Source organism: Chiloscyllium punctatum, chromosome 27, assembly GCF_047496795.1.
Source record: "Chiloscyllium punctatum isolate Juve2018m chromosome 27, sChiPun1.3, whole genome shotgun sequence".
Classification (NCBI taxonomy): Eukaryota; Metazoa; Chordata; class Chondrichthyes; order Orectolobiformes; family Hemiscylliidae; genus Chiloscyllium; species Chiloscyllium punctatum.
Window position 1 is genome coordinate 2,715,518 of NC_092765.1, and position 26,966 is coordinate 2,742,483.

The window sequence follows — 26,966 nt, forward strand, 5'->3', positions numbered from 1 at the left end:
AGGGACTCTTGGATAGGCACATGGAAGTTAGTAAAATAAAGGGTATGTAGGTTAGTCTGACCTTAGAGTAAGATAAAAGGCAAAACACTGAGGGCCAAAGGGTCTGTACTGTGCTGTACTGTTCTACATTCTGTGTTGGTACGTGGCAGGAAGTTGTAGAAATGTTTTATTGTTAAATTGTTGGTCGTGGCAATGATGCTGCTTGGTTGCTGTTCACTAACACTCAGCGCACAGTGATTTAGTGAGGCAAAACCAGACTGGACAATAAGCAGAGTGCAAAGGTCTCTCCTGAAGTCACTCCCCAGGTTTGTAATGGAACCGTGAGTGATAGCAGATGGTTTGACTTTGTGGAGTATCAAAGTTGAACTGAAATTGTCCTCACCCGGTTTCCACACGGAAGTTCATTACTGGCAATGAGCAGCTGGAGCTCACCATATCCAGGATATCTGGGATATCTAAACAGAGACTTCCTGGGTTGTATTTGGCTGCTAAACCATCAGGGGACACCATCGTTTGTGTGTGTCATGACTGTGAATGTTTCAATTTCTGCACAGATTGTGAGCTTCAGTCTGATCATGGGCAATGTAAAGTCCATCACATCAGATGTTACAACTGTGGTCGTAGAAAGAGTAAGCAAGAAGATGATTGTTGTGGGGACAAATGCAGTTACAGTCATCGCTGTGTCAAAGAGAAAACAGATGAACACTACTTTGATTCCAGGATAAATGATGCTCCCTCGAAACACCTTCAAGAAAAGAGGTTAGTCATAAACAGATTTTATAAAAGTATGAACACAGGTCTTAAAGGGGCAAATGTTTGCGATCCAAACTGCAAACTAATATACATAAGCATTCCCATGACAATATCATTGTGTACTATCTGAGAGATGCTGTCATTCTGCTCTCTGTGTAACAAGGTTCTGCATGAAGTCCCACTCCAGGGCTTCAGGATAAGCATCAAGGTGACACTCTGATACCTTACTGAGGGAGTGTGTTACCAGGGTCGCATTTACCTGCACGGCTGGATGTACATAAAATCCCAAAGTATTAATGTGAAGGAGAGCAGGGCAGTTCTCGTTAGTGTTCTAACCAAAATTTATCCCATCCATAACATCACACAAAACAGCATCTGAGTATGATCATATTTTCCTTTGTGGGATCTTGCTGTGTACCAACTGTCTGTGTGTTCCCCCCATTATAGTAGTATATCCACTTCAAACAGTACTTCACTGGCTACATGTAAAGTGCTTTGGAACATCCAGTGGCTGTGAAAATGACTATAAATATGAATCTTTATCGGCAGAACTTTCAGTAATATCATCTCTTCACCATCATTACTCAATGTCAGTTTAGTTTGATATTAATCATCAGAGTGAAGGCTTTGATTTTATGAGGGCAATTGTTCTCATAATTTGTTGGCACTGTACCACTTTTCTCTTGTTAAATAGGCTCCAGAGCCAAGAATACTGTGGGCAGGGGCACAGGCTCGGAGCCAGGCATGTGCCATCTGCCATGTTGGGCTGAATCTAATGCTTTTTATTTGGCTAACTGCCTATTCCATTGAGTTGTTTTGCAAGAAACCTCTCCTCAAAGTCTTTATCCTTCTCCCTGAAGGATGCTCTCATTCCTCAGCCCCTCAGCCTTGATTCCTGCTGCGATCATACAGAATCCAGCATGCCAGAGGGTGCAGCATCCTCTGTCTCGATTATAACATGGAGCCTTCCCTAGGCCACTCCAAGCTACATCCTCAGCAACCCTACTGCTGGCCAATACATTACAACTAAAAGAGGTGTGCCTACTACTCTGCCAACCCCTTTCCCAGGCCAGAACCACATTAATCAATCAACATTTTGTTGCATTCAATAGACTCCATTGTCATAGTCACATGATAATGATGTAGGGGTGCCCCCTTCCCCCACAGTACCTTTGGAAACAAGTGATAGGATACTTTTGGCCAAGGTTCATCTCCTTGTAAGTCATCAACACTAACAATTACATCACTGAGATGACAATGGTCAATTTGAATGGTCCCATGACTTTGCCTTTGACCAGGATTTGAACTGTGAGCACATTCACTCTGTATTGCAAATGATTGGAGAAATTATTGTAGATGAAATGTAGCTGGAATTTGCAAATGTATTTGCCTGTTCACTGACCAGCAGACATGTACGTAGCAAACTCTCCCTCAAACTGACACCAACCCTTTTGGGTGTGGTCCTGGTTGTTTTCCAGTTGTATTTCTCATCCAGAGAACAGGAGATGAGAGCAGGGAGCAGAGCTCACGGTGAACACCATCAGCACTTGGTGCCACACATCACCAGCCAACAATATACCCGCTCTCCCCCTTCCCCCTCCTTCTCACCCCCAAGGGCCTCCATGCCCCCTCTGACTTTGCTCTACCCCGGCAGCTCATCTCCAACCACCTCCCCCCCCGATATAGAGAGCCAGTTACCTCCTACTGCCCCTCTGTGCTCCCGAAACCCAGCATTACACCTGAATGATAACCGTCCTGCTCTTCCACACTCCCCCCTCCCCCACCCCCACAATGGAGATCATGGTCGCAATAAGTGCCAATTACCCACCTCCTGGAGCCTGTCATACCCTCTGATACTTCTCTGCATACCTTTGCCAAATACCTCAAAAGTCACCTATCACAATCCTCATTCACAGATCCAGAAATGCCTCTGGCTTCCCCCCTACCTCCACCCCAACCCTGACTCCCCTTGCTGTTTAGTGCTGCCACAAATCGAACCCTAACCCACCTCCCCCAGACCCTGTCCAGATTCCATCCACAGCTCGATGGATGCCCAGGACATTTGCAGGCCTAGACAGTTTGCCTAAAAAGCCGCTCTTCTTGTGATGCAATGGTGGCGTCCCTATATCTGAACAAGGAAACCTGGATTTAAGTCCTACCTCCTCCAGAGCTGTGTAATAATAACTCCAAATGGACGGATCAGAAAATATCTACATTAGCAGGCAATCTTCTCAAGTGAGTTTGTGAAAAAATGTTGCTGCAGCTCACTTCTCCCCACTACTGTCTCAACCCTCTCCTCATGACTCTAGTCTGGCCCCCATATTCTGGTCTGCCACAAACCAGTCCCTCTCTCTCTCAGTTGTCCCAATCCTATTTTAGCATAAAGCTGAGAGCCACTTTCTCTGATGACAATTTGCCTAGCAGCTTTCTGCAGGTGAACCCAGCTCCCAGGTTTCCTCGAAATGAGGACTAAGCCACCAGGAGTGGCCAGCACCATCAGGTACCCATTGCTAGGTCACTGTGTAATGCCACTCTATTATGAAAGCAACTGATTATTGTAAATGGTGCTGAGTAATGTATGGGACATCATGTACAGAATGACTAGCCAACCCTGAATTGGGACTGGCTTCTCTTTATTCTGCTCAAGAGAATTTTCAACAAATTTCTAACGGTATGTATGAAACAAATCCATTCATGCACTCAACGCTCAGACTATTCCTTCTGTATGTTATCAGACTGTGGGTAAATTGCCTGTCATCGTTCCTCACATGAAGCAACAAATGACTTCATTTAGAAAAGTAATCCATCAGTTGTAAAACCATCTTGGAACATCCTGAGGATTTGATTGTGATTTTATTTTACTTTCATGAGTTTTTCTATAGTCCAGAAGCATTTCATTTTTCAATCAGGTTCTGAATTTCTCAAATCTGTATTATGGGTTGTAGCTGTCAGGAATCACCTTTCTCACAGTTGCATTATCTCTAAAGCATTATGAAATTATAGCAATAGACTAGATCAAGTGCGTGGTATCCTAGATACAGAAACAAACTGAGAGTGAAGAATAAACAAGTTGAGATTAAGGTGGCCACAGAAACCAGTTGAAGTATTTTGAAAAGAAATAACAAATGGTTAGCACAGTCAGAAAGAACCTCATAAGGTTTGGTCCAGACAGACTTGAGGTAGTAACTCTGAGAGAAGGCAATGGATAGAGAGAAAAGGTAGAAAATTCACAAGATTATCGCAGTTTACAACTGGAATGAATGCCCTTCTGCTACTCCTTCCTCAGAAAATTTCAGTCTCTCAAAAACAATTCAAGAGAATATTTAGTAAAAAGAAAAACACAGCACCCCAGTGATGGTTCCAATGCTTTTAAATGTTACAAGATAAACTTGTTCTGCTGCAAATTGAGCTAAGATTTTCTAAATTATTTCCACTTGTGCATAACAATTTATTTTCACAGGCTATCTATTTATCATTTCAATATTTCTCTTTCTCTAGTCTCTTTGCTTGGAATAACGCAAATCCTGAAAACCAGACTGGCAGAGCTTGGATCAGGCAGAGTTCCTCACTTCTTCCCTATGACTGGGAGGATGACTGTGAGATGGTTGATTGGGTAATTGATCAGTATGTACAGGATGATCACAGCATCGCTGCATTCTACAAGGGCAAGATCATTCAAACCTTGAATGATGCTTTGGGAATCACGTCAGAGACTGCAAACTCTGAAAACCTTCCAAAAACACTCCAAAACCAATTGCTTGATACAAACATTCCAGACATCCCAAAGGTAGTCCAGCCAATCATGTGCTTTCTTTTTTGTTAAATTTAAGTTGAAATGAAAATGTTCATTCTGTCTTATTTATGTCTTCTGTAGTCGATACCATTGGTTCTGGCTTACTCCCACATATGGCAGTGTCTTTGGCAACTCAAGCGTCTTTCTTCTTGTAAGAATCTGGATGATAAAAGGTGACAGTTTGCCTACTGCCACCACTATATCAGCTGAATTCTGGAGAAGAGTCAAAACTGGACTCGAAACATTTATCTCCCACCACAGACACTGCGGGACTTGCTGAGTTTCTCCAGCACTTTCTGTGTTTGTTTCTGGTTCTGCTCTCGTTCAATGAGAATGGATGTACAGTTTCCACCAATATTGGTGACAAATTTGGGAGAATTGTGTGATTTGTCCCATTTTCCAGCTGAGTGTTGAAGAATGAGATGTGATTCTCACGGGAAAGTGGTGAGAGGACTCTTTACATACATTAACATATATTAACATTAATTAACAACTCATTATTTCATCACCTCTCCTCACTAATATGCAATTTCCTATTCTACCCATACTTCCAACTCCCCGCAGATAGAAACCAGATGGAGACAATTCCCTATATGAAAGTCCAAGTCGGTTCCTGGAGACTCCAGTTCACCTCTTGCCCCTCCAGACCTCCATCAAACACCACCTTCTCATGGCACACTCCATAGGTAGTGACCACACACACCTTCCCCCCCACCTCCATTCACCAGGACCCCATGTGCCAATTCCTTTCTGCATGATACACCTGGAACAATTAGCAGGAATTGTATGGGGAAGCTGTGGATAGCTAGCACTTGACTGGGTGCCTGGCTGGACTTTAAAAATGGTGCCAGGAATCCCGGGACATCTCACCAGTGGACAGTCTTTCTGCCTGTGGTGAGTGGGACAATACAGGTGTCAAAGGAAGTAATGAGGAGAGTGTGGGAAGATAGTGTGAGCAAACTCAGTAGAACTTACAGAGAGAATCCCTCCGTGAAACTCAACAAAACTGACACTTTATCGATTTCTGGTAAAATTTAGCCCAGTATTTTTGAGGCCTTGAATATCCACAGTCTATTTGAATGTTGGCCTTTCACCTGAAGGATAAGGTTCAGCACTGGGATACTTCAAACTCACGGAACACAGTTGTCACATGTTGGACAGTCTGAAATGGAGGCTGGTATTTTCTGAATGAGTTTCTGTGTTGATAGGTGTTTTAGCTTGTGGGGCACACTCTGATTACCACAGAGGGAACCCAGTGGATCTTGAGCCTATCAGGAACCTAATTGGTTTCCTGGTTAGCTTTTCGGTGCATCACTTCCTGCAATGTTAATATCACACCTTGATGGCCAACGAGAGGCCAGCAGCCTTGGTGAGCAACAGTGTGTCCAGAGGATGAGGTGGAACAGCAACAGCAAAGTCCAGGAGCAGTGACCTTTCCAAGGGAGCGCATCATGGGTGGGAGTCATGAGGTCAGAGGGAAGCAGTGGTACAGAGGCATGAGGGTTGCTTTATATGAAAGCATCCTAATCCCAACCCCTGACCATCCCCAGACTGCTTTGTTTTACCATTCAGGGGATTGGTACTGGGAGCTGAATTCAGTCTGATGACAGCTCAGTCAGTATCACTGACTGAGCCCTGAAAGCCCTGTGGCAGGCAGGTGAACATTGCCAACCCGAACATCATTCCTCAGGTGGCAAGAAGATAGCAGGTGACAGGCCACCAATTATCACAAACCCCCTCCCTCCCCACCATGCCCCAGGAGAGGACAGTTCTGCCCTAAATTGTTCTGGCCTATGGGACGGGGTACAGGAGGGGGTGGTGTGGAGTGAGTGGGATGCTGTGCCATTGAGAGTGTGCAGTAACTTTGACCAAACAGTGCACAAAAGAAATGGTGCATCCACAAAATGGAGCGTGATGCGCTTCTGTACCCAGAAAACATCAACCAATCAGGAAGTGGGCTGGTTTACTCAGGTGCAGACTTCTTTTGAAAGACAGTATGTGAAGCCAAGAGTTTTATCTGTACATAGTGCTAATTTTATTAAATAAAACAGGAATCTTCTCCAGGGGATTGAGTAGCCCAAAGCTGAGGGAGTGGACAACCCCATGAACATGGCACACAGATTCACCTATTTCTCCTTCAAACAGGGAATACTTGAAAGATGTAAAAGGTCAGGTTGCTTCTGACAACAGAGAGTCTGTTTGTTCCCAATGACCAGAGCATTAACTCGGTCTCATTCCCCACAGACACTGCTAAAACTGCTGAGTGCTTCCACCATTTTCTGCTTTTATTGCAGATCGCCAGCATTCATAGTATTCTGATTTTCACTTAAGTCACCTATTTGTCACTCTGGCTATAGAATGCTGGAGATTTGTTCTTTCTATAATCCAAAATTAGTAAAGTTAATTTGTCATCAGCAATACGAAATATTCTCTAGTGTCAGCCCCTCAAGAAAGCCACATTTCTATTCACACACATTTTGAGCATTTTGGCTTCAAGGTGACTGGTTCAGATAGTGCAGCCTCAAATTGGAGAATGTACTGTGTGTGACTGATGTAATATAACAAAGACTAAAGGGCATAGTTAATATGTTAGACAGCATAAGAGCTATTCCACTTATACTAAAAGCTTAGAATAATCTCAAATAAGCTTGTTTCCATAGCGACAGTGTCAGCAGATTACTAACCACACTGCTGATGGAATTGAAGCCTACTGTGGTCTATTTCATAATGTGGTTGATGAAGAGTTTCAGGACTCTTCACACGGACCTTTGAAGTCTCTGGATTAGTTGCTTTATTTACACGGTTGATATTCCTGACATCAATCCTTCACCTTCTGTTGAGCTCAGTGCTGCAATGATTTTGGTTGCTATGTGACTGTTGTTGAAATTCAGACTTCTATCATAGCTCAGAATTTTGCATTAGGCAATTTCAACTGAGATCCAACAGACTGAAGAGGAATCAATTTCCCAATGTTTCATTATTGTGCAGCTTTCAGTTCACAGAATGCCATCCTCGCGATAATTATTTTAATCAGTCACAAAAACAAATCAAATCAAATCCGAAATCCAAATATGGACCATAGATCCAAGTTTCTTTGGTGAAAACACAGGCTTTTTTTTAACTGATTAATAATAAAATCAATTTAGGCATTTAATAAACGTTTAGTGCCATGTTAAGGTGTTTGATTAATTTACATTCGTTTTAGCATGTTACAAGTACACACACTTACAAAGTAGACCAGTTTACTGTGGTGTAATATTCACATTTACAGCAAAGTCGGAACAAGATTTAATATGATCATAGAGCAAATTGAATATCAACATTTTAAATGTAATTAGGATACATTAAGCCTGAACCATGATTTGTCTTAACTGAAGACTTCAGCTCGGGATTTTGCATGTTTGCCACTCCTCTACTTGGCTACATCTTGTTAATTCTTCTCTCATTGTCTTCCCTTCAGCTCTGTTCTGAGTCTGTTGTGAGTGATTGCCAACCAGCTGAAGAACTCCCAGAAATAGAATCCCTAAAACCCCTGAATTCACGCCCTCCATCTCCCTGCAGCAGCCCTCCTGTATTATCAGATATTGCTCTTCCACCAGTTGAACCTGATATATCCCAACCAGGTACAGTGGCAAAAAAGACAAGAGTTTTTCAGTCAATGTCCCATGTTTATGCCTTGCGGTTGTGAATATCTACAGTAATTAATTGCAATTTTTAGAATGTAAAATGTAATATACGTTAGAATAACATATAGCGAATGCCCACTCTTCAATCCGTCACACTTCAGAACATTTTGTCTGGTGCAAATTCCTGTGTCTAGTTTTTTAAGAAAGCTCAGGGAAATGGATACACTCTCTCAGGGGATGGAAAGCCCGAGAGCCAAGCTATCTGCAAACTCTGAATTGATTCAGTTTTTACCTGCCAGTTACTGATCTCCAACAAAAACAAATTACAGATTGTTCAATGAACCCATCCCAATGTCACTCTCATCTGAGGCTTTGGTGAGATAAACACCTCAGGCAGCAGAATAAAACCTGTATTGAGGTGATTGTCATCTAATGACGAACATTATTCATCTCTCAAAATATGGCCGAAGCAGGAGTAACATTGTGGAGAGGGTTGAACTGTTGGCTTAGCCACTGACTCTAATTTTTGGATGGCCCTAATGAAGATGGAAACAGGCAAAAGCTTCATTTCAATATGAAGTGCCACAGTGAAGACTCAGTACTGATACTTTAGTCTGGGGTCAGGACTAGTAAGAGATTTTGGGTCCTGACTCCAAACTGAGTTGAAAAGAATTGTTGGAAGCAATTTTCACGAACCTAGTCATTAATTGACTAAGAGGTGGTTCGGTGAAGAACACAGCCCAGTGCAAACTCAAATCAGCGAAAGGGTTACCTCAGATTACAACAGGATCTGGACCAGATGGACCAATGGGCTGAGAAGTGGCAGATGGAGTTTAATTCAGATAAATGCGAGGTGCTGCATTTTGGGAAAGCAAATCTTAGCAGGAATTATACACTTAATGGGAAGGTCCTAGGGAGTGTTGCTGAACAAAGAGACCTTGGAGTGCAGGTTCATAGCTCCTTGGAAGTGGAGTCGCAGGTAGATAGGATAGTGAAGAAGGTGTTTGGTATGCTTTCCTTTATTGGTCAGAGTATTGAGTACAGGAGTTGGGAGATCATGTTGTGGCTGTACAGGACATTGGTTAGGCCACTATTGGAATATTGCGTGCAATTCTGGTCTCCTTCCTATCGGAAAGATGTGAAACTTGAAAGGGTTCAGAAAACATTTACAAGGATGTTGCTAAGGTTGGAGGGTTTGAGCTGTAGGGAGAGGCTGAACAGGCTGGGGCTGTTTTCCCTAGAGCGTTGGAGGCTGAGGGGTGACCTTATAGAGGTTTACAAAATTATGAGAGGCATGGATAGGATAAATAGGCAAAGTCTTTTCCCTGGGGTCAGGGAGTCCAGAACTAGAGAGCATAGGTTTAGGGTGAGAGGGGAAAGATATAAAAGAGACCTACAGAGCAACATTTTCATACAGAGGGTGGTACGTGTATGGAATGAGCTGCCAGAGGAAGTGGTGGAGGCTGGTACAATTGCAACATTTAAGAGGCATTTGGATGGGTATATGAGTAGGAAGGGTTTGGAGGGATATGGGTCGGGTGCTGGCAGGTGAGACTAGATTGAGTTGGGATATCTGGTCGGCATGGATGGGTTGGACCAAAGGATCTGTTTACATGCTGTACATCTCTATGACTCAATGACTCTAAATCTAACATTGCTGCTGTGGAAATTTACATACTGTACAGTTCATAATGATATATTGGTATCAATTTTTAGCTGGGCTTCAGATTGGTTTCACAGGTCTGCGCAACAGCTAGGGGCGAAGGGCCTGTTCTGTGCTGTAATGTTCTATGTTCTATAAAGAAGGTGTACAAACAAAAAGGTGGGGTGGTGAGGGTGGAAATCAGAAAGGGATGAAACATTGGTTAATAGATGACAAACATATGCAGTTAAGTCATACCTACAGTCTACAGTTCATTTTTTGGTTTGATCTTTGTCCAGCTGAGGAAGACCAAGATTGCAAAAAGAATCCTGAAGAATGTGATTAAACAATGTCTCTTCAAACATCAGTAAAGGAAACTACACCCAGGTAAAGAGGTTTGCAACCATCGTTATATCAAGGGAAGGGAAAATCACCAGTTTTGGCAATTAATGCTAAATTATACTCAGCTTTGAATTTCTTTAGAATGGCCTTTGGTAGATCAGAGAATCACAAATATGTCTAAACCAGAATCTAAAATCAACAGAAACTAATGACAAAGCGCTGATCGGTAAAATATTTTCAGTCCAATTTTTGACTCATTTTCTAACATAAAGACTTCATCATTTTGTTGTAACAGTATTCATTGCTTTAGCAACAAGGTCAAGGTTATTGATAAAGAGATACCTATCATGCTGGTTTTATCCCTTTCTATATTTGTTTCCCAGGAAAGCTAACAGTAGCTCCAGCAGAGCTGGACAAAAGCAACTTGCTGGTGTTCCAAGGGTCCACTGTTGCAATGATGATAATGAAACAACTTCAGACATTTAACATGCCTTAATTATTGCCACATTAGCCAAGTTTTGCCAGTTAGTGGACAATGTTTCCACATCACTGGAAGTGACACCAGATAATTACTCCTGGATCAGAAATGGACAGAAATTTAACAGAATACTTAGTATTCTCCCTTTGCATATCCAAGCTACATCAGAAATCTCCCCAACATAACATGAGGGAAAATTAAGCTTGGTTGTTTTAAATGCAAAACTACTTTAAATTTTGGCTTTGTGCTTATTCAAATAATGATTAAGTAGTTAAATAATTTACTCATTTCCCTGATAAATATGAATGAAAGAGAATCAATCACTCCTAATATTCATAAAGTAAATAAGCAGAACAAGATTTTAAATCAGAGTTTAATTTTCCACAGTAAACACCACATCATGTGATCCCAGAGATCAGCTGAAATTGAAAGTATATCTAACAGTTTGATAAGAGTTTTATGAAACGGAAGATTATAGTGTTAAAATGTTTATTAAAAATTAACTGCGACTAACATTGCAGAGTACCTTTTTTTGTTGCATGTAGCCCACAATATTCTTTGGAAAAGTTATAATACAATTCAAGCACTTTTTTTAACAAACAATCTTTATTACTGAAACCCATTTACTAACTGCCATTACAAGAGCAAACAAAGAATCAGAGATTGATTGTTTGATATAAAATAATCTAGAAGGTAACAAAAATAAACAAAAAGTTAACAGAATTTAATGTTTTATATTTTTCTGTTCCTTACCACAGGGAAAAGGAACAAAAGATTCTACATTCGTCTGTGACACACAGTACATTAGAAATACCACAATCTGCTAAATCTTACAGCAATTTAGAAATTTAAGTACCCCAACAAAATACCGTGCTGTAACAGTCAAGCTTTTAGGTGCAGGAAATAGTAACAGCTTTAAGAAGTCATGGAAATTAAAAGTTCATCATATTCTCTGGTCATTGTGTGTCTGCACATCTCTGAAAATTGCTTTTTTTTATTTTTCAACAGTTATCAACGCAGTTTTAAAAAATCTCATGAAACGTTTTTTTCATAGTGTCACATTGTTTCTATCTCACCCCATTCCATCTTTCCTGATACATTACTACATTAGTATCGTCAATCAGAGATTAGTTTTCATTCAGGATGAACAGGCAGCTGTAGATGCAATGCTGGAAAATTATGCCTCCAAGTCTGTTAATTGAAGTAGTCAAGAACAAGTGGGGAAATGTATGATGCTGGCAGAATTTGGGTGAAGTGTGAAGATGGCAGAGAAGGTGTAAAATAAACAAAACTGGTTATTTTATAGGGAACCTCTTAATATCACCAAGCTCCCATTATTTCTCACCTTCCTCCTGCCTTGTCTTTTCTTTCTCCTTCCCTTTATTCACAAGAGGAAGAACATGAAAGTGAAATGGATATAAAAATATGTTACCACACCAAGCAGCACACAGAGATAACACAGAGTTAATGACATTTTGTTTGTCCACACAAATCCAGTATTTAGAAATTACAACTAAACTGAAAAATACATCTGACTGTTCAGAGTGAGGTAAAGAGGGAGCCTAATAAACTTCAAGAGAAGCACCAAACATTGTTAGTTTGAAGGGTTTTCCAAACAGTCTCTTTTGACTTTGTGCAATTGAACCCAAGATAAAGAAGAAATGCAAACAGAATTATTGTTATCTCAGTATGTCAGTATGTCTATAAAAAGTTTTGAAAAACCCCTCATAATCAGAAAGGCCAGTATAATTTCTACCAAGCTTATAATTTGAAAAGTTAACGTGGAGGATTAATGGTAAAATGTGGAATGTTTCTATGAAAGAATAACAGTGGAATAAAAAGTGACTTCAAAAAATCACGTTGAAAATCAAGCACATGGTAGATTTTAGACTTTCACCATTGGATCATGAATTTGATTTCAACCCAATGTAAATGGCCCCAATGCCTCACTGTAAAAGTTTTGGGCAATCTCAGTACAGTATTCACCAGTTGATGCAATTTTCCAGATGCAACTTTACCAAAATTCTATGGATCAGAAAGACCCAGGATGGGGTGAATGCATGAGACCGGGGAGGATGGAAGTGTTTACTCCAGATTTAATCATGATTGTATTTCAGCTAAGAAAGAGATTTTGCTGAGAAGGGATGTGAAATTATTGAAGTGTCAGATTTTACCCAGCCTGTTCATCGGAAATGGGAGCAGGTGCAGCTCTCTCTCTACCCCGCTCATCTTTGCACTTGACAGAAAGTGCAAATCAAATGAGATTTAAAACAATATCTGAGCAGAACCCATTCCATTCCCACTAGGTTGGTGGCTTAATAACGATCTTCCATGCCCTTGCAATAATCCTCTTGAAGGGATGAATTTCACAAATAAAAACTAATAAAATTCTGTAATCCAGTTGAGAAAAATTCATGAACATATTTATAAAACAAATCCTGGAGCTGGTAGGTGAGACAGTTGAATCTGCTAATCAGAACACCAGGTCTAAATGAGACTTTCATTATTTCCTTCATTTTCATGTTAATTAAGACCTGCAAGTTTTAGGTAAATTCTCTTTGTCATGGATGTCTAAACCATTGAATTATCAGACAAATGGCACATTACTGAGGATAGTGCTTCCATGCAGCGCACAGCCCACGTAGTTTTGTGTATGAACTTAACAGCACAATGCCAGCAGAATGCAGTTACAGTCTGCTAATATTCCAGGGAGAGGGCTTCAGTTCAGTGAGATATTCATCCACATCTTTCTCATTTTCCTGCATTCAAGTTATGGATAAAGTTAAAAACAAAACCTAATCTGTTAATAAGCAAACAGAACTGTTATCAGATCATTTGTTCGGTTTGATTACGAAAGACCCAAACATCATTATCCCATATCTCCATGGTAACCATCCTGTTGAAAGCCAGCAACAACGAAGCTTTATCTATTTTACACATCACCTGAGGATGCTGGAGCACTGCTGTATGTTGGCGCCATTAGCAGGGTGTAGATCATTCCATATGATGATTTGATATTAATTCTTGATGGAATTCTATTCTGTGCATTTCTACATAAAGTTAGATGGTATAATCTGTGCCCACAAACTAAAACCAAACTAAGCTTGGATTAGAAATTTGAGACAGAATGCTGTCCCATTTCGAAAGGCGGATGTAGTTGACATGGGGATTGGGGCTTCACTCCATCCCCATTTACTGGAAATGGGAATGGCTCAGGGCTCTGACACTTTGATTTAGAAGCATGTAACCAAACAATAGATGTAAATTTATCTTATAGACTTGAGCTATGTTCTACTGGCAGCACAATACACAAAGCAACCATTGATGAAAACAGCACCATGGAAACCAAAGGTAGCTTTGCACAGCACAGTCACTCACGGCACTCAATAACTTTCGAAGCAGCTGAAGTATGTGATAAAGGGGAGAAAAGCTGGGCTTAAGTTGAGGGAAATGGCCTCAGCAGGTACCCCTCTTGTGCCTCAAGCAAAGAATGTGGTGGTCTTTAGGAATGGAGACCCTTTCTTCACTGGAAGAAAGTTTGTGGTGAACCAGAGGCAGATCCTGACTTTTGAGTCTTTTTTAAATGAAGTGACCAATAACATCAATGCCCCCGTGGCTGTGAGAAATATTTACACACCAAGTGGGGGACATCGGGTCCTTCAGTTAAATGATCTACAGAATGGATCCCATTATGTGGCTGCAGGATTTGAAAAGTTTAAAAAAATAGAGTAAGTACGTTTATGCATTTCCATCTTACTCTGTCCACGAGCTAAAGTTCCTGTGAGTTTGAAAATCTTTGTGAATTTGTTTTTACAGAGTCAGTAAAAAAAAAAGACCATGCCTGACCTTCAACATTTGTAAGAAATCCATAGCGATAGACTAGGGAAGTCAGAGTTTAATCCAGTTTAGTAAAATTCATTTAAATTCTGCCTATGCATCAATCCAGATTATTGCAGGACAAATCTCAAATTATTTACTTTCAACTTTTCTGTCTTTTTCATTCCTCCTTTTCCCAATCTTTATTTTACTTTCTATTCCTCACTTAAATAGATGGAATTTATTTTTCTTGAGGTTCAATTCATTGTTTGGATTCTGTGAGCAGAGCCTTTAGTCCCCGACAGGGGCAAAAGTAGATTAGTCAACATTTCGGGCATAAACCTTTCATCAGGAACGTCGATTTTCCTGCTTCTCGGATGCTGCCTTACCTGCTGTGCTTTTCCAGCACCATACTCTCGACTCTGATCTCCAGCATCTGCAGTCCTCACTTTCTCCTAGTTGGAAGATTAGACAGCAGCTAAATTCATCAATTGCCCCAAGCTCCTTTTCCAGAAGTGGGGCTGTGAGATTGGGATGGGGGTGAGGCCAGGGCTTTGGAGGAATATAGGTGAACATACTGATCATACTGGACCTCCACGTCAAGGTGAATCAGGCCACTGTACATCATTTGCAAGTTTTAGAGGTTTTATTTCCCTCTGGGAGGCTGCCCTGTCCCTGAGCAAGTGTAATCCATTAATTTGCTGAATTTTCCAGTCACCAGGAAACAGGATAAGAACAGGGGAAAAGGTGTACAGCTTTTGAGATCTAAGAGAAGGCTACACTAACTCCACTTCAAAGAGTTTTCTCTATTGGGACCAGTGTTCAAGCAAACCGCTTTACCAGGGAAGTGGCTATGGAGTATAATTAGATTGGATTACTTACAGTGTGGAAACAGGCCCTTCAGCCCAAAAAGTCCACACCGACCCTCTGAAGAGCAATCCACCCAGGCCCATTCCTCTACATTTACCCCTTCACCTAATACACGGCTAATTCACCTAACCTGCACATTTGTGGACTGTGGGAGGAAACCGGAGCACCCAGAGGAAACCCACGCAGACACGGGGAGAATGTGCAAACTCCACACAGACAGTTGCCTGAGGCGGGAATTGAACCCAGGTCTCTGGCACAGTGAGGCAGCAGTGCTAGTCACTGTGCCATTGTGCTGCCAAATGTATGACCAGGGAAGTGGCGATGTACAAAAATGGTAGTTTTTCACTTTGGAAGGAAAGGTAAATAAAAGTATTACTTAAACAGGGAATAACCACAGAACTTAGAGATGCAGAGGGCTCCAGGTGGTTTTGAGCATGAGTTCTGAGAGTTGGATTTTTCTACTCATCTATTGGATACATCAATGGCAAGACCAACTGTTATCACCCATTCCTAAACACCCTTAACTGGAACAACTTTCCAGCTCTTTTCAGAGGCCGGTTAAAAATCAACCACATTGCTGTGGGTCTGAACTTGCATGTCACTGCAATCAGTTTGCCCACAATGACTGTCACCAATTTGTATAGATGCACATAGAAAGTATTCTATCTGGATGCATCACAGCTCAGTATGGCAACTGTTCTGCCCAAGAACACAAAAAATTACAGAGTTGTGAACACAGCCCAGTCCATCACGCAAATCAGCCAACAGAATCAAAGACCCCTCCCACCCCAGTTATATTCTATTCCACCCTCTTCCATCAGACAGAAGATAAAAAAAAGTTTGAAAACAGGTGCAAACAGATTCAAGGACAGCTTCTTCCCTGCTATTATCAAACTTATGAATGGACATCTCATGTATTCAAGTTGATCTTTCTCTGCACCTACTCTGTGGCTGTAACAGTACATTTTGCATTCTGTTCCATTGCCCTGATGTACTTATGTAAGGTATGATTTGTCTAGATAGCATGTAAAACAATACTTTTCAGTGTACTTTGGTACCTGTGACAATAGTCAAATCAAATGTAGGCCAGACCAGGTAAGGACAGCCGATTCCCTTCTCTAAAAGGCATGCATAAAACAGATAGGTTTTACAATACTCATTACACAGTCCATATAAACCTAACTTTTCAATTGCAATTTCTTTTCTCTATTGAATTCCAGTCTCACTGTCTTTCATGGTGAGACTTAAACCTTATCCCCAAATTGTCAGCCTGGGTTTCTGAATTAATCATCCAATGACAATAGCACTTCACCACCACCTCCCCAGTTGATTGAGTATGGCATCAAGGAGCCCTGGCAAAACTGGAGTCAATTGGAATCAGCAGGAAAACTCTCCACTGGTCGGAGTCAAACTTGGCACATAGGAAGATGGCTGTGGTTGTTGGAGGTCAGTAATCTCAGCTCCAGGACATCTCTGCAGGAGTTCCTCAGGGTAGTGTCCTTGGCCCAACCATTTTCAGCTGCTTCAGCTATGACCTTTGCTCCATCGTAAGGTCAGATGTGGGATGGTCACTGATGATTGCACAATGTTCAGCAACATTCACAACTCTGCAGATATTGAGACAGTTCATGTCCATGTGCAGCAAGACCTGGACAATATCCAGGTTTAGGCAGACAAGGGGCAGATAATATACACACCACACAAATCCCAGGCAATGACCATTTTCAATAAAAGCGAATCTAACCATCACCCTTTGACCCGATCAACATCCTGGGGGTTACAATTGATCAGAAGCTCAACTGGACTCTCTGTATCAATACACCTGCCTGGAGGGTGACCGGTCCAACAACAAGGAGCTTGACATTACCCAGGACAAGCAGCTCCTACTTGATTGACACCACATCCACAAACATCCACTCCCTTTCGCACCGACACTCAGTAGCAGCAGTGTGTACCATCTACAAGATGCTCTGCAGAAATTCACAAAGATCCTCAGACAGCACCTTCCAAACCCACGGCCACTTCCATTCAAAGACAGGCTGTCACCAGTGTGGGTCTGGGAGGGATTATCTAAATAAGGAAAGGTGAGATGCTGAAGGAATTTGAAAGTGATGTTGAATCAATGCATATCTTTATCAGCCCACTGTGGGTTACCAGGCACAGGGATGATCAATTAACACGGTGTGGTGTGAATATGGGCACAGACAGTCGAGTTTCACCTTGTAAAGAAGAGGGTAGGATTTTTGAGGCTAAGATGAAGTGCATTAAAATGGTCAAGTCTAGAGGTGATGAGAACCTGAGTGAGGGCTCCTGTAGCTGATAAACTGAAGCAAGGGTGAAATGGCTGAGGTTATGGATGCGGAGTAATTCAGTCTCAGAAAAATGGGGATGGAATCTGTATTTGGGAAACTTGGTTTGGAAAGGGGATTGAAGACAATGGCTTCGGTTTTATCAATGTTGACCATCAGTCATTTAAAGTTTAATACATTTTTCACAGTTTCCAAATCATGTCTGTATATTTTATCCTTTTTTACAATTGACCCATGTATCATGTTTAATGTTTCAATGTGTATATCATTCAAATTTAAATGCATCTTTTATCTGTTAATCTGTCTACTAAGTTTAAATGGATTGCTGGAAATGCTATCAATCATCTTCATAGCATTCACCTGACCACAAGCTGTGGTGCTATCTGAGAGTTTACAATACATCATCATTAAAAGTTCCCTCCACCATATCATTTATGGACAGCGTAAATAACAAAAGGGCACAGATCAGATTCCTGCTCAGCTTCATTCATTAATTGCCTTCCAGACAGCCTTTCATATTTCCCTCCTGCTTTCTACTGCCAAGATAATATTCAGTCCAAGTTGACAAACCTGTCCTGAATTCTACACATGGCAGCATTCTGTTTGAAAATCTTGTGTTTGAACTTTATCAAATACCTTCTGAAACATAATTATTACCAGCTTAATTTTGTCTTTGACTGTTTATTTTTAATCATAAGGTCATAAGAAATAGGAACAGAAGTAGACCATTCGGCCCCTTGACCTTGCTCTGCCATTCAGTAGAGTCATGGCTGATCAAACATTCCTCACATCCATTTTCCCACATTTCTCCATAACCCTTGATTCCCCGACTGGTCAAGAATCTATCGATCTCAGCCTTAAATATATACAAGGACTCTAGACCCAGAGCTCTCTGGGGCCAGGAGTTCCAAAGACTCACAACCCTCTGAGAGAAGACATTCCTCCTCATCTCAGTCTTACAGTGGTGTCTCCTAGTGTATAATAAGCTGAAAGTGTTAATAGATTATGTCAAAATGCTTAATTTAACATGCCATTCATTTATTAGACAATTTGTTTTTGGTGATATTTGTAAAATAAATCAAACATTTAACTCCAGACACGTTGGGTGCACAGTGGTTAGCACTGCTGCCTCACAGCGCCAGAGACCTGGGTTCAATTCCCGACTCAGGCGACTGTCTGTGTGGAGTTTGCACATTCTCCCCGTGTCTGCGTGGGTTTCCTCCGGGTGCTCCGGTTTCCTCCCACAGTCCAAAGATGTGCAGGTCAGGTGAATTGGCCGTGCTAAATTGCCCGTAGTGTTAGGTAAAGGGGTAAGTGTAGGGGAATGGGTGGGTTGCACTTCGGCGGGTCGGTGTGGATTTGTTGGGCCGAAGGGCCTGTTTCCACACTGTAAGTAATCTAATCTAATCTAATCTAAAAACTTCCTATTTGTCCAACTATTTTACTAGTTTGCTACTTGCTCTTAAATTATGGTTGGTACACCTGTCCCAGGCTGCCTGCCCTGGCCATACCCAGTTCCTTCCACTGCTGGTACTATTGGTGTGTGCAAGTTTGTCAGTGCCAGGACTGGTTTGCACCTCATTGTTCACTGCTCAGAGAGATGTCTGTTCCGCCAGCATCCCGTTCTCCCCTCTGTCTCTCACTGGCTTCCAGCCCCAAGCCCTCAGCACCTCTCCTCTGACTGGTAGTCCTTGTATGTCCTTCATTCCTGAGAGTCCCTTGCATTGCAATCACTCCTGGAGTTTTGCCACTTGCACCGTGCTGTCTAGCTATACAAACCACTCCCACTGTCCTTCTCTCTTCGTTTTACCTGAGTTTGGTGACTGTGTTTTTGATTTTCCTGGCAGCTGTGTTTGGTGAGTTTGCCCCATCTTTAATGGGGCAGCTGTTTACTGTGTTTCTGAGTTTGGCACCACAGGGCAGGGACAGCTAGCCCACACGGGTACTGTCGAGATGGCAGTGCAGTGTTAAAGCCATTGGATGGATAATTCCTAACCTCAGCCTCTCTCATGCTCTGGAGAATCAGATGCTGAATTATCAGCTGTTGGAATTTGAAAGCTCGTCTCAGCTATGGGATCTTATTGTTTGAAGTTCTCACAATACCTACAGAATTGGTTTGCTTCAGTAGATATTTCAGACACTCAGTGCTTTTTAAAGGTGTTGCAGGGTTTTGAACTCATTTTTATGACCAGAGTATGGTCAGATGCAGGATTTATCTCTTAAGTTCACTTTTTCCGTAACGTTTTAATCCCTCCCAAGTCGTTAAAATATTCCATTTAAAATTATCCAATTGTTTTGGAAACTGTGTGAATGGTGCCTCATATCACAACAAACCATCCGTAATTTCTCGATGCCATGAGTTTACAGTGTTACCCCACAAAGTATCTCAATGTTTTAATTCAAGCTGCAGGTCAGATGTTTTGAGATCTTTAACAATTTGTTTTCCACACATTTATTATTTATTTTTCCTGAAGGAGTCCATTTCTGTGGATTCTTATACGTTCTCATTAAGTAGCTCTTTCATTTCCTCCATTTTTTGGAATGCACATTTTCATGATGCCATGAAACTATCATCACATTAAAACCCACCTGGTTCACTAAAAGGCTTTAGGGAAGGAATTCTGTCATCATTGCCTGTCTGGCCTACATGTAACTCCAGACCCACAGCAATGTAACTGACTCTTAACCCTTGTGCTATGAAATGGTCTCTGAGCCAGTTCAATGGGAATTGGGCAGCTCAGGTCTCACAGAGGTTTAAAGAAACCAAAGATAAGGCACTCTCTGCAGTTGCTGTCTCACCAATTTCAGCTCCAGTGAAAACGCGGTTTACTAGTAACAGTTTTTTAGTTGAGCCAGTATTGTACCACCATCAATCAGAAAGTGTGAAAGACCTGGTGGGTTGTAGTGATCGAAAGGAGATCAGCCAGATGGTCCTTACAGAAGAGAAGTTCCCTGATTGGGGCTGTTAATCTGGTCCAGTCAGGGAACCCTGGCTGACAGGTACCAACAGGAGTGTCAGAGATTCTGTTCACACAGCCCCATAGCATCATACAGCACGGAAACAGAACCTTCGATCCAACCAGTTCATGCCGACCATAATCCCAAATTAAACTAGTCCCACCTGCTTGCTCCTGACCCATATCCCTCCAAACATTTCTTATTCATGTACATATCCAAATGTCTTTTAAACATTGTAACTGTACCCACATCCACCACTTCCTGTGCAAGTTCATTCCACACATGAACCACTCTCTGTGTAAAAAAACTGATGTCATGTCTGTTTAAAATCTTTTTCCTCTCACCTTAAAAATATACTCACTTGTCTTGAAATCCCTCACCCTGAGGAAATGATAACTTATTAGATTAGATTAATTACAGTGTGGAAACAGGCCCTTCAGCCCAACAAGTCCACACCAACCCGCTCCCACCCAGACCCATTCCCCTATGTTTACAACTGCACCTAACACTACGGGCAATTTAGCATGGCCAATTCACCTAACCTTCACATTTTTGTGATTGTGGGAGGAAACTGGAGCACCCGGAGAAAACCCACGTAGACACAGGGAGAACGTGCAAACTCCACACAGTCAGTCGCCTGAGGTGGGAATTGAACCTGGGTCTCTGGCGCTGTGAGGCAGCAGTGCTAACCACTGTGCCACCGTGCTGCCCATATCTATACCCCTCATGATCTTATAAACTTCCACAAGGTCACCCCTCAATCTCCTACGCTCCAATTAAAAAAAGTCCCAGCCTCTCCTTATAACTCAGACCCTCCATTCCCAGCAACATCTGGGAAACCTCTTCTGAACCCTCTCCAACTTAATAATATCCTTCCTTTGGCAGAGCAACCAAAACTGGACACAGTACTCCAGAAGAGATCTCACCAATGTCCTATACAACCTCAACATAATGTCCCAATTTACTAACCATGCCTTTGAAATTTTAATCTAAATAATTTTTATAAATGACAAATGAAAGTGGATCCAGCACCAATCCCTGTGGAACACTGCTGGTGACAGGCCTCAGTCTGAAACACACTCCTCCACCACCGTCCTCTGTTTCCTACCATTAAGCCAATTTTGTTGCTAACTGGCAAGATCACCCTGAACTGTATATGACCTAACTTGTCTACCATGTGGAACCTTGTCAAAGGCTTTCCTAAAGTCCAAGTAAACATACCTACTGGTCTACCTTCATCAATCTTCTTGGTTACTTCCTCAAAAAACTCAATCATGGTTGTGAGAAACAATTTCCCTTGCACTCTGAGAGCTGACTCTGAGGGAGTTGGATCTGTGTCAAGGGCTTTCCACGTGTAAATAAAGAGACACTTGGTGACAAGATACTGGCCTTTGTGGGGTCATTTCAAGGGTCAAGGATCAAACAAATTTACAGAGTAATAATGGGTGCTACAGAAGGAAACTGTGATTCATTGTAACCGTTCCTGAAGAGTGGAATTCAGAATATTCAGTGTGTGTGATAGATTGTGGTTTAGTTCAAGGACACGCATCTAACCACAACGATCAAAAGTAGCTTTGTCCTATGTGAAAAAGACAGTGATCGAAGAGAAATTCTCATCAGCACTTAGGTTCACTTCTCAGAATCGTTACCCTTAACAATGTGAGTTTGATATATTAAAGCCAATTGGATAAAAGTTAATGCTGTGCTAATTAGCTAAAATAATAATTGTTTGTGAAGTGATTCTCATTGACCTTGATGACCCAGGCTAGTCAGACACTATATTTCCTTCTTTTTCATCTGAATTGAATTGAATTAAATGATTTTTTTGTCACTTGTTTTTAAAAAATAAACCTTGTGAAAAGTGGAATATGTTGTCACACTCTGATGCCATTTTGAGTTCCAGATGATATTAAGGTAAAAAAGAGAATATAACGAAAACCAAAGGTCCTCCTCCTTCCTTGTGCTCTGTGTGGTATCGTGGTGGGTGGGGGCTATCTCTACAGCATGCTCCATGCCCACCAACGCCTCTGCATCACAGTCCATTCCAGGAGCACCACGCTGACGCCACCATTACCACTACCGATGCACCACCAGGAGCACCAACACTAAGCCTGCCACGCTGCCACCGATGTCGATCTGCCGGAGCACCGATTCAGGCGTACTGTATTGCTGCAGCTGAAGGCTAACATCCTGATTCTGACACTGACCACAGGGTGCCCCCTGCTGTCACCACCAGCCAGTTACACTGTAGAAAAATAGTGGAATTAGTATGAGAGGCAACAATCAATGGCAGTTTCAATTTAAAAGTTATAATATCATGCTTTCTGTGAAACTGAAAGGGAAATTTTCCAATAAAAAAGAAAGTTTAACCCAAAAAAATGTAATAGTCCCAGTATGTTAAACTGGGGCTTAAAATGCAACAATATAGTTGTGAAATATAAACAGCATCAGTTAGTCCCAGACAGAAAGGAGGAAATGCCTAAAACATTTGAAAGAATCTTCCTGATTCCTAGAGGCTGGGAATATTGAGGTGAGTAACTCACTTCCTGACTCCCCAAAGCCTGTCCACCATCTACAAGGCACAGTCTGGAGGGTGATGGAATACTCTCCATTTGCCTGAATGGGTTCAGCTCAACAACACATAAGAAGCTTGACACCATCCAGGACAAAGCAGCCGCTTGATTGGCACCACATCCACAAACATCCACTCCCTCCACCACTGATGCTCAGTAGCAGCAGCGTTTACTCTCCACAAGATGCACTGCAGAAATTCACCACAACTCCTTCAACAGTACCTTCCAAATCCACGACCCTACTTCCATCGAGTAGGACAAAGGCAGAAGGTACAAGAGAACGCCACCCCCTGCAAGATCCCCTTCAAGCCACTCACCATCCTGACTTAGACATGTATCACTGTTCTTTTACTGTCACTGGTTCAAAATCCCTAAGGACACTGTGGATCAACCTACAGTACATGGACTGCAGCAGTTCAGGAAGGGAGCTCACATCCACCTTCTCAAGAGTCATTAGAGATAGACAATAAATCCTGGCCCAGCCAGCAACGCCCTGTCTGTGAATGAATACAAAATTAAAATAGAGAACAAATGTTAATGTACTGACAAAGCTGGGAACTGTGGAACTCAGTGGCACAGTGATGCACATAGCAGTGATATCACTGGAGTAATAATGCACAGGGGGTCAATCTTCTTCCCCCAGTAGGGACAAACCAGTAATACTTAGAAAGTAATTAACTGCATTTTGAAGTGTACAAGATCACTTGGACCAGTTTGTCAGTTTCACTGACCTTTCCTCTTGGGGTACAGAAGATGTTGAAATTTTAATCCAGTTTCGAAAATCTCTCAGAGCCACCTAATTTCCATTTCAGGAGAAAAACCTGCCATCCTTCTTTGGTCTGGAGTACACTTGACATCTGACCCTGTATCGATGTGGTTACCTCTGAAACGGCCTGGCAACTCACTCAGTGAGAGTTACCAAGCAGAATAAACCAAGCAGATGGTGCTGTGGGCAGAACTGTACCCCAGACACTGCAAGCTTTAAAACAGGTAGCTTTCCCAACACCTACTCTGGAGCAATTAGGGATGTTCATTAATAACAAATGAAGAACAAAAGTGATTGAATTGGTGAATTGAATAGGTACCTGTATCTTGCGCAGGCTATTTCTCTGTTACAAATGGAAGTGTGCTAATTACGGAAAATCACAGACTAATGGAGCACAATTTTTTTCATCTTGTAACTTGCAAGAAGTGACGGGACATCTTTTGCTTGAAGGCAGATGTGCTGCTTTTTGACAGTGAATGAGGAAATTGGGTGTGGGAGTTGGATACTGAATTGCATTTTACACTTGTTACATTTTCATACATACAACAGATTTTACTGTGCATAATAATGAGAGCAAACACATAAATTGTGAAATGTTGAACATAATGAGAGACATTATATTTGTAAAATCAGAACACAAAAGTTAAATTGCACTTATTAAAAGTGTTTGTGAGGCTTTTCTTTGATTGTGGGGTGTGACTTACACCCCCCACTCCCCTCCCTCCCACCCCAGCAGTGGTTGTACGTAACCTGCTGCCAAATGATTCAGAGATAAATATGATTATTAAATGTCTGATCATATTCTCAAGAAATGGAGTTGAAGTTGTTAAGTAAACTTCGGAACATAGAAAGTTGGAACAGCAGTAGGCCATTCAGCCCTTTTAGCCTGTTTCACCATTCAATGTGATCATGGCTGATCACCTGACTCAGTCCCCGCTTTCTTCCCCATACCTTTGATCCCTTTAGCCCGAAGAACTATTTCTAATTCCTTCCTGAAAACATTCAATGTTTTGGCCTCAACTGTTTTCTGTGGTAGAGAATTCCACATGCCAAACAGGGCTGGAGGAGTATTACCTTATCTTTTTATAGAATAGTCATAGAATCCTTAGTGTGGAAGAAGGCCATTCGACCCATCGAGTCTACATTGACCCTCCAAAGTGATCCCATCCAGACCAATCTGCTACCTTATCCCTGACGCCCTGCATTTCCCATGGCTAGTCCACCTAGCCTACAAATCCCTGGACACAATAGACAATTTCACATGGCCAAACCATTTAATCTGCACATCTTTGGATTCTTCTTCAAATAATACTGTGGATTATTTATCTCCACCTGAAACAGGATCAGACTGTTTAGCAGCTCTGATCATCCCATGCCTTCTCAGATGTAAAGGCAGCAACAAGTCCTGGAGTGGGTCTTGATCCTACAGCATTGACAGAGAAGAATACCTAGAGGGAAACTAACATGTGTCACTGAGAGACTAATGAAGCATCAGCTTCATTTTAATAAATACACAGAATTTTGTCCAAAACAATTTTTTTCTATAGGCAATGTGATTGAAAATGATACCGCGTTAATACCTGGTATGAACTTGATAAATCATATTCCAGCCTGAATACAATATTAGAGCTGAAAAATGTGTTGCTGGAAAAGTGCAGCAGGTCAGGCAGCATCCAAGGAACAGGAGAATTGACATTTTGGGCGTGAGCCCTTCTTCAGGCTTATGCCCGAAATGTCGATTCTCCTGCTCCTTGGATGCTGCCTGACCTGCTGCACTTTTCCAGCAACACATTTTTCAGCTCTGATCTCCAGCATCTGCAGTCCTCACTTTCTCCTGAGTACAATATTACATTGGTACAGGAAAGTCTAAAATGTGACATCTCAGGTAAAACTGATTTTTTACAAAGAGTTGCCACTTCAGGTCTCCTTACTCCTTGGAACTTTTAATTTGCATCATCTGCTTTAGATGTGTGAAAAGATAGAGATGTTCAAGAAAATCGAACTAATCTATGCCATGAAACCAATTTAGAATTCAGTCCGTATTTCTTTCACAAAATTAATTAACTAAATTCAAAGAAGGAATGTCTTCAGTTTTTGCTGTAAATAATTTAATGGCTTTCTTGTAGTTACATTTTTCTAGAATTATGTTTGCACTCTGTAAGGGTAGCTGTGGATTGTACATTGTCAGCGGTACTGGAGTTTGGAGCTCATCCTATCTTAATGTGCTCTCCACCTAAAGCCAATCTCCAGAAGCAACTCACCCTCGATAAATTGAAGCTCAGCATTATACCCTCTATTCCTGATGAAGGACTTTTGCCTGAAATGTCGATTTTCCTGCTCCTCGGATGCTGCCTGACCTGCTGTGCTTTTCCAGCACCACTCTGATCTAAATTATACATGAGGTTACCTAGGGATCGTACCAGGTCAGCAAGGAGTTATTAAACCATGAGTGCATCGCACTATCAGGAGCACAGACTGTGAACTATGTTCTGTGGATTTCTCTAACAGATTGGAAACACCAAGCTGCTGAAGAGTTTAGTTCAAGCTAATTAATGGTTTGGCCTAGTTTCTAACCTGTGGAATTCAAAGAAACATAGGAAGTAGGCCATTCAGCCCCTCCTACTTGTTCCACCATTCAGTAAGATCATGGTGGACTGTAGTCTAACTCCATAGGGCACCTCGGGCTCAGTTCCCTGATTCTCTTGCTTCATGAAAATCTGTCTGACCCACATTTATATTCAACAATAAAATTAGCATTAACCACTACTTGAGGAAGAAAGTTCAAAACCTCCATCAGTCTTTGCATGTCAAAGTGCTTTTTAACATCTGCCCTAGATGGCCTTGCCCTAATTCTTACACTTTGCCCTAATTCTAGAACCTTCAACCAGTGGAATAACTGTAGTCTTTATCTACTCTGTCTTTCTCTGTTAATATGCTGAAGACCTTGATGAGGTCACCCCTTAACCTTCCAAATTCTAGAGATTAAAGCTTTCATTTGTCTCATCTCTCCTCATACCCTCACCCCTGATGTCTAGGTCTC

At 41.7% G+C, this 26,966-nt stretch overlaps 2 protein-coding genes and 1 long non-coding RNA gene across 5 annotated transcripts in view; 2 read left to right on the top strand and 1 right to left on the bottom strand.

The window, feature by feature from the left end:
* The window catches only part of tmem234 (transmembrane protein 234), a 55,165-nt gene extending 43,572 nt beyond the window's left edge, over nt 1-11,593 (top strand). For all 3 annotated transcript variants that reach the window (XM_072547916.1, XM_072547919.1, XM_072547918.1), the window contains 5 exons: nt 555-759; nt 4,252-4,540; nt 8,007-8,169; nt 10,114-10,201; nt 11,393-11,593. In XM_072547916.1, the coding sequence (XP_072404017.1) occupies nt 555-759; nt 4,252-4,540; nt 8,007-8,169; nt 10,114-10,160 (704 nt within the window). In that variant the 3' untranslated portion in view covers nt 10,161-10,201; nt 11,393-11,593. The remainder of the gene's footprint in view (nt 1-554; nt 760-4,251; nt 4,541-8,006; nt 8,170-10,113; nt 10,202-11,392) is intronic.
* Nucleotides 11,594-13,082: 1,489 nt separating this feature from the next.
* dcdc2b (doublecortin domain containing 2B) overlaps nt 13,083-26,966 on the top strand; it is an 81,707-nt gene continuing 67,823 nt past the window's right edge. The window contains exon 1 of the mRNA XM_072547915.1: nt 13,083-14,362. Coding sequence (XP_072404016.1) covers nt 14,085-14,362 — 278 coding nt within the window. The 5' untranslated portion in view covers nt 13,083-14,084. The remainder of the gene's footprint in view (nt 14,363-26,966) is intronic.
* LOC140453357 (uncharacterized) overlaps nt 18,902-26,966 on the bottom strand; it is a 195,719-nt gene continuing 187,654 nt past the window's right edge. The window contains exon 6 of the long non-coding RNA XR_011952370.1: nt 18,902-22,832. This is a non-coding gene — a long non-coding RNA (uncharacterized lncRNA). The remainder of the gene's footprint in view (nt 22,833-26,966) is intronic.